Raw genomic sequence first — 14,995 nt, 5'->3', positions numbered from 1 at the left:
TCCGTGGATGTGTGAATGGACCCTAAGACTTGTAAAAACACAATGGCACTCAGTGGCTGTAGTACATGCACAGGAAGGATTTCAGTAAAATAAATTGACATTGTTACCATGAGACACTGAGGACGGGGGAGGGGCTCTCTCTGCCTTGAAATATTTTAATATATTGGCCTTGGGATGCTATATATACAGTACAGACCAAAAGTTTGGACACACCTTCTCATTCAAAGAGTTTTCTTTATTTTCATGACTATGAAAATTGTAGATTCACACTGAAGGCATCAAAACTATGAATTAACACACGTGGAATTATATACATAACAAAAAAGTGTGAAACAACTGAAAATATGTCATATTCTAGGTTCTTCAAAGTAGTCACCTTTTGCTTTGATTTCTCTTGATGAGCTTCAAGAGGTAGTCACCTGAAATGGTTTTCACTTCACAGGTGTGCCCTGTCAGGTTTAATAAGTGGGATTTCTTGCCTTATAAATGGGGTTGGGACCATCAGTTGCGTTGTGGAGAAGTCAGGTGGATACACAGCTGATAGTCCTACTGAATAGACTGTTAGAATTTGTATTATGGCAAGAAAAAAGCAGCTAAGTAAAGAAAAACGAGTGGCCATCATTACTTTAAGAAATGAAGGTCAGTCAGTCTGAAAATTGGGAGAACTTTGAAAGTGTCCCCAAGTGCAGTCACAAAAACCATCAAGCGCTACAAAAACTGGCTCACATGCGGACTGCCCCAGGAAAGGAAGACCAAAAGTCACCTCTGCTGCGGAGGATAAGTTCATCCGAGTCACCAGCCTCAGAAATAGCAGGTTAACAGCAGCTCAGATTAGAGACCAGGTCAATGCCACACAGAGTTCTAGCAGCAGACACATCTCTAGAACAACTGTTAAGAGGAGACTGTGTGAATCAGGCCTTCATGGTAGAATATCTGCTAGGAAACCACTGCTAAGGACAGGCAACAAGCAGAAGAGACTTGTTTGGGCTAAAGAACACAAGGAATGGACATTAGACCGGTGGAAATCTTTGCTTTGGTCTAATGAGTCCAAATTTGAGATCTTTGGTTCCAACCACCATGTCTTTGTGCGACGCAGAAAAGGTGAACGGATGGACTCTAGATGCCTGGTTCCCACCGTGAAGCATGGAGGAGGAGGTGTGGGGGTGCTTTGCTGGTGACAATGTTGGGGATTTATTCAAAATTTAAGGCATACTGAACCAGCATGGCTACCACAGCATCTTGCAGCGGCATGCTATTCCATCCGGTTTGCGTTTAGTTGTACCATCATTTATTTAAACAGGACAATGACCCCAAACACACCTCCAGGCTGTGTAAGGGCTATTTGACCATGAAGGAGAGTGATGGGGTGCTGCGCCAGATGACCTGACCTCCACAGTCACCGGACCTGAACCCAATCGAGATGGTTTGGGACGAGCTGGACCGCAGAGTGAAGGCAAAAGGGCCAACAAGTGTTAAGCATCTCTGGGAACTCCTTCAAGACTGTTGGAAGACCATTTCAGGTGACTACCTCTTGAAGCTCATCAAGAGAATGCTAAGAGTGTGCAAAGCAGTAATCAAAGCAAAAGGTGGCTACCTTGAAGAACCTAGATCGACATATTTTCCTTGTGTTCTTTAGCCCAAACAAGTCTCTTCTGCTTGTTGCCTGTCCTTAGCTGTGGTTTCCTAGCAGATATTCTACCATGAAGGCCTGATTCACACAGTCTCCTCTTAACAGTTGTTCTAGAGATGTGTCTGCTGCTAGAACTCTGTGTGGCATTGACCTGGTCTCTAATCTGAGCTGCTGTTAACCTGCGATTTCTGAGGCTGGTGACTCGGATGAACTTATCCTCCGCAGCAGAGGTGACTTTTGGTCTTCCTTTCCTGGGGCAGTCCGCATGTGAGCCAGTTTTTGTAGCGCTTGATGGTTTTTGTGACTGCACTTGGGGACACTTTCAAAGTTCTCCCAATTTTCAGACTGACTGACCTTCATTTCTTAAAGTAATGATGGCCACTCGTTTTTCTTTACTTAGCTGCTTTTTTCTTGCCATAATACAAATTCTAACAGTCTATTCAGTAGGACTATCAGCTGTGTATCCACCTGACTTCTCCACAACGCAACTGATGGTCCCAACCCCATTTATAAGGCAAGAAATCCCACTTATTAAACCTGACAGGGCACACCTGTGAAGTGAAAACCATTTCAGGTGACTACCTCTTGAAGCTCATCAAGAGAAATCAAAGCAAAAGGTGACTACTTTGAAGAACCTAGAATATGACATATTTTCAGTTGTTTCACACTTTTTTGTTATGTATATAATTCCACGTGTGTTAATTCATAGTTTTGATGCCTTCAGTGTGAATCTACTATTTTCATAGTTAGAAAAATAAAGAAAACTCTTTGAATGAGAAGGTGTGTCCAAACTTTTGGTCTGTACTGTATATAACTAAATAACAGAACAAACGGGGTCCGTCCACCACCAAGCGCTGCTCCCATACAAGTGAATGGGAGTGCACGTGCGGCCCCTACTCCCATTAATTTCTAGGGGGCAGACGGATATAGCCGAGCCAGCGCATGCGCAGTGCGCCCTCCATTCATTTCCCCACTCCGTTCTTGTTGTAGGTGCGGGTCCCAGAGATGGGACCCGCACATATAAGACAATGGGGGCATATCCTAGCGATATGCCCCCATTGTATGTGATGGTAAAACCCCTTTAATCCAGCTGACATGCAAGATATGTGCATGCCAGCTGTATGTAATTCTTTTGGTCCTGTTTCTTTAGGTGGCTTCAATCTGGTGAAAATCAATGTTTTATAATATGTAAATGAGCCCCTGGGTGCACTGAGGATGGAGCCGTTGCACCCAGATGTTCTGCTCATTGTCTCCTATGCCGCACCCCCACCGCTAAGGATCCATTCAGCCGTCTGCAAGTGTTTTGCGGTCCACAAATTGCGGGTCCACAAAACACAGGTACCGGCCATGTGCGTTCTGCATTTTGTGATAGAGCAAGAATAGGCATTTCAAATTTTATTAATTTTTTTGGTGGGGCCGCGGAACGGATCTACAGGATGGGAGCTGTCTTATACTCTCGCTTCGAGTCCGGAGTGTACATCTGAAAGCGGCTTAAGACTGACAAGCCGGGCAGTGATATTCACTCCTGGCCCTGAAGTCTTGCAGGAGCGGAGACCGCTGTGTGCTGCATCTCAGTACAGCGTGTGCACTTCAGGGCCAGAAGCGAATGCGTTTTTGGCGGTGGGGGCGGGACATAAGTGACAGAGAGCGGGGCCTGTAGGTGCAACAGTACTGCCCTCTTTGCACCTAAGGGCTCATTTGCATATTATAAAACATTGATTGAGACCAAATAAAGAAATTGGATCAAAAGCGTTAGTCAGCTGAAATCTCTCAAGTCACCTGGATTAACGCTGATAAATCTGGTGGTTGGGTGGCCTTTGAGGGTTCGAAGACATCTATAAGGCTTTGCCCAAAGATTTATCCTAAGCGCGCACACACTCACAGGTCCTTGTATGTTTTACTATTTGATATAACACCCTAGTCTTGTCTTTTTTTTTTCTTTCAGGGAATTTTGTCTGACATAACAAAGGTGACGCGACTTCATGGTTTTGACCCTGTGTGGTTGGTCCTAGTAGTTGGGGTCATTATGTTCACACTTGGATTCGCTGGATGTGTGGGAGCCTTGAGAGAAAACATTTGCCTTTTGAAGTTTGTAAGTGAACCAGCCGGTATCGGCGTCTTTTTAAGCATCAATTTATGCAGAAATGTTAGAAATGAATCCTTTGTTTGGTTGTTCTGTAGATCTGTCCTCCGTTCTAACAGTGTATCCCCTTGAATACTTAATGTACGGTACCGCTGTGTTCTGGACTATGGCAGATACCTGCACACACAACCCTAATGCCTCTTTTTATGTACTTCTCTGCAGTTCTGTGGCACCATTGTGCTGATCTTTTTTATGGAGCTGGCAGTTGCAGTTCTGGCTTTCCTTTTCCAAGACTGGGTGAGAGACCGTGCTAAGGAGTTTTTTGAGAACAACATAAGAGCTTACCGGGACGATATTGACCTGCAGAACCTTATAGACTCCATACAGAAAGCGGTATTGATCGCTGACAAGCAGTCAGCTCCTATACTTTACTAGTCAGTGATTGTGTATATGTGCATGGAACAATGTGTGTTTCTCCAACAGAACCATTGTTGTGGTGCTCAAGGACCAGATGACTGGGATTTAAATGAGTATTTTAACTGCACTGGTGGGAACCTCAGTCGAGAGAAATGTGGAGTGCCCTTCTCCTGTTGTATAGCAGACCCAGCTGTAAGTTTATTCTTACGTCCATTTTTCCACACTGCCGAGAGGTAAATGTCATGAGAACTGAATGTGTCACTGTGAGCCAGCACCCACACTTGGGATTACACCAAAGCATGCGCATCAATGTCGCAACCATTTATAACCGTTCCTGGTCATCTTACTTGCATAAAGAACATCTTGGAGATAATTGTGTTTGTATCAATAACATATACCAATAATACTTAAAACGAACGTGTCAGAAAATGATCTATTGCTTATATAGTAACATCGTTTATAAGGCTGCAAAAAAGCAATCTGTCCATCCAGTTCAGCGGCAAAAAAAAAACTGAAGTAAAAACCAATTTACCTCATTTTAGGGGAACACATTTCCTTCCTGACTCCAATCAGGCAATTAGAATAATTCCCTGGATCAACGCCCCCTCTCTAGTAGCTATAGCCTGTAATATTATACTCCAGAAATACATCCAGGCCCCTCTTGAATTATTTTAGTGAATTCACCATCACCAGCTCCTCAAGCAGAGAGTTCCATAGTCTCACTGCTCTTACCGTAAAGAATCCTTTTCTATGTTTGTGTACAAACCTTCTTTCCTCCAGACGCAGAGGGTGTCCCCTCTACACAGTCGCTTAGTTTGCTGTCCACAAAAATTCCTAGGTCCTTTTCCATGTCAGTGTTAGAGTGTTTTACTATTTAGTATGTACGGGTGACTTGTATTATTCCTACCCATGTGCATAACCTTACATTTGTCAGTGTTAAACCTCATCTGCCACTTATCTGCCCAAGCCTGCAATCTATCCAGAGCACTTTGTAGTAGTATACTGTCCTCTTCCATGTAGATTACTTTACACAGTTTAGTGTCATCTGCGAAAATTGATATTTTACCGTGCAAGCCTTCTACAAGATCATTAAAGGGGTTGTCTGAGTTATGAAAAAAAAATATATAGCACTGAAAATCTGATATATAATTGCGCTAAGCAAGTTTTATGCAAAAAAAAATATATATTTTTCCTAATTTCCCTGGTTCTCTTCTGGCTCTTTGTTTACATGCAATAACAACAATCTCTGCCCCTCCCCCTGCACTGCTAAGAGAGTGGCTACAAGAGCTGCCCTGAGTGACATGTCTGCCTGCTGGGAGACTCTGCAGCATGTTGTATGTGTAGGACTACAAGTCCCAGCTGTATAATGACACTGCTAAGGGAGTGGATACAAGAGCTGCCCTGAGTGACATGTCTGCCTGCTGGGAGACTCTGCAGCATGTTGTATGTGTAGGACTACAAGTCCCACCGGTATAATGACACTGCTAAGGGAGTGAATACAAGAGCTGCCCTGAGTGACCTGTCTGCCTGCTGGGAGACTCTGCAGCATGTTGTAAGTGTAGGACTACAAGTCCCAGCTGTATAATGACACTGCTAAGGGAGTGGATACAAGAGCTGCCCTGAGTGACATGTCTGCCTGCTGGGAGACTCTGCAGCATGTTGTATGTGTAGGACTACAAGTCCCAGCTGTATAATGACACTGCTAAGGGAGTGGATACAAGAGCTGCCCTGAGTGACATGTCTGCCTGCTGGGAGACTCTGCAGCATGTTGTATGTGTAGGACTACAAGTCCCAGCTGTATAATGACACTGCTAAGGGAGTGGATACAAGAGCTGCCCTGAGTGACATGTCTGCCTGCTGGGAGACTCTGCAGCATGTTGTATGTGTAGGACTACAAGTCCCAGCTGTATAATGACACTGCTAATGGAGTGAATACAAGTGCTGCCCTGAGTGCTGGGAGACTCTGCAGCATGGTGTATGTGTAGGACTACAAATCCCAGCTGTATAATGACACTGCTAATCCACACAGGATCTTCCCCCTACCTTCTTGTGTAATGCTCTCTCTAGTATTCAGCTCCAGTGACCAGAATTGTCCCTGCTGCAGAGCTGTGCAGCTGAAGGGGTTAAGTATCCCAGCAGAGAGTAGAAGGCGGCAGTGAAGGGGGGGGGGGGGGGGCGTGGCCAGCACAGTGACATCTCGTTTACAGGCTTGTAAACGAACATTATCAGAGCAGGGAGAGAAGCTGACATCACAGGTCATGTGACCCTCAGTGAAATCTGAGAAACCAGCCACTGCAGATAAAGTGAGTGAATTGGAAAGCTGTTACATTTTCCTAGTTAGGAACATAGAAAGAATAAAAAAATAACTCGGATAACCCCTTTAATAAATATATTGAAGAGAATAGGGCCCAATACTGACCCCTGAGGTACTCCACTAGTGACAGTGACCCAATCTGCGTGTGTACCGTTAATAACCACCCTCTGTTTTCTATCATTGAGCCAGTTACTTACCCACATACAGACGCTTTCTCCCAGTCCGAGCATTCTCAAGTCCAGATATATGACATCCATTGATTTGCCGCTGTCAAGTCCAGAACTTACCTCCTCATAGAAACTGATTTAAATTAGTTTGACATGACCGATGGGTTTGCACACTTATTTTCATTGAGGTTCTCCAAGATAGCATCTCTTATAAAACCTTCCAAAAATTTACCCACAACGGATGTTAAACTTACCGGCCAATAGTTTCCAGGCTCAGTTTCTTTGTGATAAACATATTTTTTAAGACTTGTTCATGTTTTCTTCCAATGTCGCGGTCTATAGTAGCAATAATCTTGAAACCCAGCAGAGTTCATCATCCACTGAACCTCATAATATAACTGACACTTACTTCCTGTTCTTTGCCATCTTGTCTGTGATGATAATGAGATGACTACAGAAAAACGATTGTAATCAAAGATGACACCTCTGTACAGATCCTCAATGGGGAGGGGGGAGGGGTTGTTGCAGGCCTTGGATCATGCGCTCTCAGTTTTTTTTAGCTCCCAGATGCCATGGTCAGGGGTGCACCACCAATGAGAGGGAGACAGTGGAAGGGCCTTGGGCAATACGAGAAAATTAGCCCTAGGTTAAAACAGCAGGCACCCGGCAGCTATGGTGCTCGCGAGTGGATGCCATCTTTAAAGACCTGCTCAGTACTGTTCATGTGCAACACTTTGCGGAAAGGGGTTAAATAGTGATTTTCAAATCGCTAGATATAAATATAGATATATAAATAGTTATTTTCAAATCGCAGTAAAATTTGTCTATTTATGTGTAATTATTATTAATTATTTTTTTAACAGCAAACCGTTGTGAATACTCAGTGTGGTTATGATGTCCGTAAAAAGGTATGACATTTCCATTGCCACAAAGTTTGATGGAGAGAGCTCCAATTGTCTGTGTGTTAAGGCCCCCATAGACATTACTGTAGTGTCAGCCGGAGCCCCCTGACAGTCTGATGTATGTGGGGAGGTCCCTCCTCTCCCCTGTCAGATGTCTGGGGGCAGAAGGATCAGGCTGTCAGCAGCTTTCTCCTCTCTCCCCATAGGCTGACAGCTATTGAATGTGTATGGTGGCGTGTATGGCTTTACATGCCGGATAATGCGTATAATTTAGCAATTTGTTTGCATGTAAAATGTTGATTGATTGCTTTTATGTATAGCTCATCTGTCATCATCATCACCACAGTTTTAAACAGGTAGTTGTAGTTGACATAAAGAGAGATGTATCAATATTTTATCATATCATGAAAAAATAAAAGCACATAAAAAAAAAATTAATGGGCAACAGGACAAATGAAAACATTATTTTTTTTTTTTTTCTTAAATGATTCATAGAAACTGTCTCCAAACCCCCACAGTTAAGGTTCGGTTAAAGTGAACCGGTCTCCTTTCTCTATAAAATAACAATAAGGTGTCCCTGCACAGTGTAACGCTGTCGGCGCTCATGTCCGATGGTGTGGAAACAGACCCAGTCCACATGACGCTCCGTTGTCAGTTTGTCTCTTTCCAGGAGGAGTAGCAGAGACACACAGCAGCTCCTTGTTGTGCTGTGCTTTTAGATTGGACTCAGACCTGTAACGGGTTTAGAATAGATACTGCAATCACAAAATATTTCCACATAGAAATTTCATCATGGAGCATCATCCATTAATCATTGTGCACAGTAACAAGAAGTGTATGAATCATTTCCTACCACGCCCTCGTTCCTTGTAAGATCTGTTGTGTGTGGCCTCTTATTTTCTCTCTCTTCTACTGTACATCTAGAGTTCAGCCCTCGAATGGTCTAAGGGTCCATTCGCACGTTCGTAGTGTATTGTAGACCCGCAATACACCTGGTCGGCACCCCATAGAACTGACTATTCTTGTCCGCAATTGCGGATAAGAATAGGACATAATAAAAGTATACAGAGGCTCTACTGTCAAAAATTCACGGATAGGTGCTCTCTCCGAATAGGCAGCACCTGTTGCCCATGTAGTAGATAAACAAATATAAAATGGACGGCACTCAAATGTCTAAATACACATAAATTATTTATTTATTTGAGATAAAATTTAATTTATAAAATTGTAAATCACAGGGGTGTAAAAAAGTGGTTCCAAATAAGTGGCGTTAGGGTTGTTTGGGCCACAATGCGTAATGTTATTACATATACCACAGGGATGTAAAATAGGTGGTCCCAAATGAGTGGCGTCAGTTATTTGAACCACAATCCGCAGTTGTCCTATGTAGACCACAAGTTCTTATATGTTAAAAGTTAGTACTAGTACAGGTGATCAGTGTGTCTAGTATAGTAAAAATATGTGTAACATCCACCTTAGAGTGGGCCTGTGTGTGCCCCGCTAAGGCTACTTTCACACTAGCGTTCGGGTGTCCGCTCGTGAGCTCCGTTTGAAGGGGCTCACGAGCGGACCCGAACGCAGCCGTCCAGCCCTGATGCAGTCTGAATGGAGCGGATCCGCTCAGACTGCATCAGTCTGGCGGCGTTCAGCCTCCGCTCCGCTCGCCTCCGCACGGACAGGCGGACAGCTGGACGCTGCTTGCAGCGTTCGGGTGTCCGCCTGGCCGTGCGGAGGCGTACGGATCCGTCCAGACTTACAATGTAAGTCAATGGGGACGGATCCGTTTGAAGATGCCACAATATGGCTCAATCTTCAAGCGGATCCGTCCCCCATTGACTTTACATTGAAAGTCTGGACGGATCCGTCCGAGGCTATTTTCACACTTAGCTTTTTTTTGCCATTTTAATGCAGACGGATCCGTTCTGAACGGAGCCACCGTCTGCATTAATATGAGCGGATCCGTTCAGAACGGATCCGCCCGAACGCTAGTGTGAAAGTAGCCTAAGTATGACCTAGGTATCCAGGTATCAAAGATAGGATGCACTGTAACCGCAACCTGAAGGCATCAGGTGGTGTTACAGTTCCTAATTGTGTCCGGGTGGATGGAGACAGTCTGATATATATTAAAGCTCGAACAGTCTTACCCCATCGGCGATATATCTGGGTGGGTGGTTTATACTGGCGGTGGTCCGATCCTGGGGAGCGTTGGTGCGCACGTCGACTTGCTCCGCTGCTCTTGTCTGTAGTGGTGTCTCCTTCTTCCGGTATCTCTGGTAGCGTCCCACGTGGTGTATAGGATGGCGTCTCGCGTTGCTCAGGGAGAATCTACGGTGTCTCTAGTTGCGTCCCACGTGGTGCAAAGGATGGCGTCTCACGTGACTCTCTGGGCGTATCTCCGTCACTGCGGTCAGCTGACTAGACACGTCACCTATTGTAGCCAGCTCTATTGGTAGCTTTTGCAGACTTTCTTCATAGAAAAAAATTATAGCTTTAAAACCATATATGGGTCAAGCTACTGTCTGAATAGGAACCAAACGTGTTTCGGTGCACTCTTGCACCTTCATCAGTGGCAGAGTGGCACTGCCACTGATGAAGGTGCAAGAGTGCCACTCATTTGGGACCACCTATTTTACATCCCTGTGGTATATGTAATAACATTACGCATTGTGGCCCAAACAACCCTAACGCCACTTATTTGGAACCACTTTTTTACACCCCTGTGATTTACAATTTTATCAATTAATTTTATGTAATTTGTATCTAGACATTTGAGTGCCCTCCATTTTATATTTATTTGTTTAAGAATAGGACATGTTCTATTTTTTTTTTTTCCAGAGCCGCGGACCGGAAGATCGGTGGCACGCTCCGAAAAATGCGGATGCGGACAGCACACTGTGTGCTGTACACATCCATTCCTGCCCTATAGAGAATGCATGGGTCCGCACCTGTTCTGCAATTTGTGAATGGACCCTTAGGCCTCTTTCACACTTGCGTTGTCCGGATCCGCCGTGTACTCCACTTGCCGGAATTACACGCCGGATCTGGAAAAACGCAAGTGTACTGAAAGCATTTCAAGACGGATCAGTCTTCAAAATGCTTTCAGTGTTACTATGGCAGCCAGGACGCTATTAAAGTCCTGGTTGCCATAGTAGTAGTGGGGAGCGGGGGAGCGGTATACTTACAGTCCGCGCGGCTCCCGGGGCGCTCCAGAATGACGTCAGAGCGCCCCATGCGCATGGATGACGTGCCATGCGATCACGTCATCCATGCGCCTGGGGCGCCCTGACGTCACTCTGGAGCGCCCCGGGAGCCGCACGGACGGCAAGTATGCTGCTCCCCCGCTCCCCACTACACTTTACCATGGCAACCATTCAGAAAAAGCTGAACGTCTGATCCGGCAATGCGCCGATACGACGTTTAGCTTAAGGCCGGATCCGGATCAATGCCTTTCAATGGGCATTCATTCCGGATCCGGCTTTGCGGCAAGTCTTCAGGATTTTTGGCCGGAGCAAAAAGCGCAGCATGCTGCGGTATTTTCTCCGGCCAAAAAACGTTCCGTTTTGGAACTGAAGACATCCTGATGCATCCTGAACGGATTTCACTCCATTCAGAATGCATTAGGATAAAACTGATCAGGATTCTTCCGGCATAGAGCCCCGACGACGGAACTCTATGCCGGAAGAAAAGAACGCAAGTGTAAAAGAGCCCTAACCCTGTCTACCATTAAAGACCCATCTCCTTCAGGGGCTGACAGAGGGGTATGGCCAGCTGAGGAGGCTGCTGGTATGATGGCCTCCTCTGTAGCAGTAGTTTACTGCAGTGTGGTTTATCTGGTCGGTGGTCGCCATACCATTGAACAAGGGGAACATTACTGCTCCTAAATCCTGTGCTTCTCTCAGTTATTTATTATGGGACACCTTGCTGAAGAATTGCCTCCAGGGGATAATTTCCCACAGGATGTGGGCATGGAGGGGCACAGCTGCACACTGGGCAGATGCCATGGTATACCATATTAGGCTACTTTCACACTAGCGTTAATATTTTACGGTACCGAGATCTGTCATAGGGTCTCAATACCGGAAAAAAACGCTTCCATATTGTCCCCTTTCATTGTCCATGGGGACAAAACGGAACTGAACGGAACTAAATGCTCCAAAATGCATTCCGTTCTGTCCTCATACGGGAGAGAAAACCGCAGCATGCCGTCCTGGGATGTGGAGCAAAGAGCAAGTTTTCTCTGACACAACAGAAAACTGATCAGTCCTCCATTGATTTTCAATGGAGTTCATGACGGATACGTCTTGGCAATGTTAGGTTACTTTCACACTAGCGTTTTTCTTTTCCGGCACGGAGTTCCATCAAAAGGGTCTCTATACCGGAAACTAACTGATCAGGTATATCCCCATGCATTCTGAATGGAGAGTAATCCGTTCAGGATGCATCAGGATGTCTTTAGTTCAGTCATTTTGACTGATCTGGCAAAAGATAAAACCGCAGCATGCTACGGTTTTATCTCCGGCGAAAAAAAACTGAACACTTGCCTGAATGCAGTCCTTCCGGTATGCACATGCGCAGACCGAAAAAAAAGGTGAGAAAAAAATTGATGCCGGGAAAGACTGTTCAATGCATTTTTCTGACTGGTCAGGCATTTTTAAGACTGATCAGGATCCTGATCAGTCTTACAAATGCCATCAGTTGGCATACGTTTTGCTGGATCTGCGACGGAACTGCTTGCTGGATCACTCTGCCGCTAGTGTGAAAGTAGCCTAAAAGATAATACAACCACCTGCATCAATTAGGAACGGATCCGGTTGTATGATCAGTAACGGAAAAGTTTTTGCTGAATCGTGCCGGATCCAGCAAAAACGCTAGTATGAAAGTAGCTTTACACCTGGCAATTATTGCTCACTATTCCTACTTACAGTGGGGCAAAAAAGTATTTAGTCAGCCACCAATTGTGCAAGTTCTCCCACTTAAAAAGACGAGAGGCCTGTAATTTTCATCATAAGTAGACAGAATACAGGAAATCGCATTGTAGGATTTCTAATGAATTAATTGGTAAATTCCTTAATAAAATAAATATTTGGTCACCTACAAACAAGCAAGATTTCTGGTTCTCACAGACCTGTAACCTCTTCTTTAGGAGGCTCCTCTGTCCTCCACTCATTACCTGTATTAATGGCATCTGTTTGAAATTGCACAATTGGTGGCTGACTAAATACTTTTTTGCCCCACTGTATTAACTACTTGCAGGCCGATTCTCAGTTGCCTCGGTGCTGTTGCGTCTCTCTAGATTTCTGATCTCCGATCATGCAGAGGGGTATCCCTGGTTTTACTCGTCATGGCATAAAAAAAAAATCTTCTCTTCATAAGCAGTGGTTTAGGCTTTATTTGTGTCCTTTAAAATGAAGCGTGGCTCTTGCAAATGTGGCTTATTTGTGATGACGTTATGTAATAGAATTGCCTCCAACTATAATCTATTATTTTTATTTATTTTTTAACATGCTGTCTGATGTTGACCCAGCATGTTAGAGAGAAGGATGATCTGAGTAGATTGATACATACTTTGTGGCAAAAGATTTCGTATAAGGCCTCATTCAGACAGCCGTAAAATTGTGGAACAGGTGCAGACCCATTCATTTCAATGCTGTCCGCATTGGTACTTCCGATCCACAGCCCCGCAATTGCGGACAAGAATAGGCATTTCTATCATGGTACCAGCAATGTGTGGTTTGCTAATTGCGGAACGTACACAGGCCGGTATCCGTGTTTTGCAGACCTCACAACGCCACGGTTGTGGGAATGCACCCTAACTTATATTTTTATATTATATAGGAGAGAGCAGCACTGCTTGTAAATGTTATGTAAATGAGCCCCTAGGATCAACGAGGGACAGCTAGAGGCTCTGCTACTGCCGCGCACTCTGACAGGGCCAGGCAGTGTACACGTTTTCATGCCTGCTCCTAGGGGCTCATTTACATATATTAAAACTTTATTTTTCCCCTCACCTATGACTGTACCCATGCGACCTAGGACCTCCCATCCAGGACAGGAAACCTAAAGAGATAAAATGGTTCACACCCCCACCACACCTCAGTTCAGGTTTCCTGTCCTCCGGATAGGATGTACCTGAGGAGCTCTGGCTCCTACCGTTGCTTGATTCTCACCTCGGGAGGCTGGGGAGGTCCAGGTCTACTACACCGTAAAGGGACCTATCCCTGGCGGCATCAGTCTACTGGGGGAGCAGCTGCCTGAGCCTGCTCTTCCTCCTTCCAAGCCTCATTGGGGAGCCTCTGTGGCCGTGTTCAGGCTGCTCCTGGTCCATTGCAGCGGGGTGCCTGGCTCCCCATTTCCAAGATGGTGGCGCGTGCTTCTCTGGCGTTCTGCGCATGCGGGCCAGAAGTTTTGTGGGCATCCTCATGATTTGGATTAGGCGTTTTTGGGCCTAGGGTTAAAAGGAGCTGAGGCGTGTTTTATAAATTGGCAACAGGAAAAGGCAGCCAGCTTTCACCAGCATGTCGGATTTGCCGACCCCCTGGAGCCCTTGAGGCTCATATGCCCGGTATTGGTCCTGAGGAGTGGGGAAGCTTGACTCTACTACTGGTGAGATTTATCCTCTCTTAATGAATTTTGGGTGTAGTTTTGCTTTATTGTTATAGGTAGCAAAAACACCAAAGAAATCTTCCGGAAAGACTAAACGTAAAGAATGTGGAGGATGTAGAGTAGCCTTAGCAGCCTCTTATATTAAACCTTTATGTCAAGTATGTATAGATAAGTTGGTTATGGAGGAGTCTCACAGCTTATCTAAAAATATTAAGGCCTTGGTACAGTCAGAAGTTATATCTTCTATTAAATCACTTGGTCGGAGTCGCCCAAGATCTCCAGAAAGGTCTACCTATAATAAGTGAGGATTTTTCTGGGGAGGACGAGGATAGAGAATCCAGCCAGGCCTCATCAGATGATTTCTTCTCTTCAGATAAGGATTCGACGGGGAGCACTCTTTTTCCACCAGAAGATACCAAGCCTTTACATAAAGCCATTAATACCACCCTGCAGTTAGAGGATGTAAAATAACCTAAATCTATTGCTAACCAGGTTTTAGGGTCTCTGCCCTAAAAGGCATAGAGTTTTCCCCGTTCATAAAAATATGGAAGCCCTCATCAGAAAAGAATGGAAAAATCCTGATAGAAAATTTTTCAGTCCTAATTCTGTAAAGATTAAATATCTGTTTCAAGTCGTCAGTAGTGGGTATCTGGGACACAGCTTGGGAGTCTGCTTCAGCAAGTCTTAGGCCGGCTCTTGGTTCTCCAGGTCCTGAAGGCTATGGTTAGATCAGCTGGAGTCACATATTAAGGACAAAAGGCCTAGAAAGGAATTACTATCTTCTCTCCCTACCTTTTCTAAAGCCCCAGACTTCCTGGCGAACGCCTCTACTGATGTGATCCTTTTTTCTGCCATGTCTAACACAGCTAGACGGCTATC

The 14,995-nt window shown here is 45.0% G+C and overlaps 1 protein-coding gene across 2 annotated transcripts in view; it reads left to right on the top strand.

The window, feature by feature from the left end:
• TSPAN14 (tetraspanin 14) overlaps nucleotides 1–14,995 on the top strand; it is a 51,433-nt gene that overhangs the window by 29,175 nt on the left and 7,263 nt on the right. For both annotated transcript variants that reach the window (XM_044296425.1, XM_044296426.1), the window contains exons 4-7: nucleotides 3,576–3,722; nucleotides 3,936–4,106; nucleotides 4,197–4,322; nucleotides 7,475–7,519. In XM_044296425.1, coding sequence (XP_044152360.1) covers nucleotides 3,576–3,722; nucleotides 3,936–4,106; nucleotides 4,197–4,322; nucleotides 7,475–7,519 — 489 coding nt within the window. The remainder of the gene's footprint in view (nucleotides 1–3,575; nucleotides 3,723–3,935; nucleotides 4,107–4,196; nucleotides 4,323–7,474; nucleotides 7,520–14,995) is intronic.

Source organism: Bufo gargarizans, chromosome 6 (genome assembly GCF_014858855.1).
Source record: "Bufo gargarizans isolate SCDJY-AF-19 chromosome 6, ASM1485885v1, whole genome shotgun sequence".
NCBI classification, from domain to species: Eukaryota; Metazoa; Chordata; class Amphibia; order Anura; family Bufonidae; genus Bufo; species Bufo gargarizans.
This window is presented reverse-complemented; position numbering and strand designations above follow the sequence as displayed.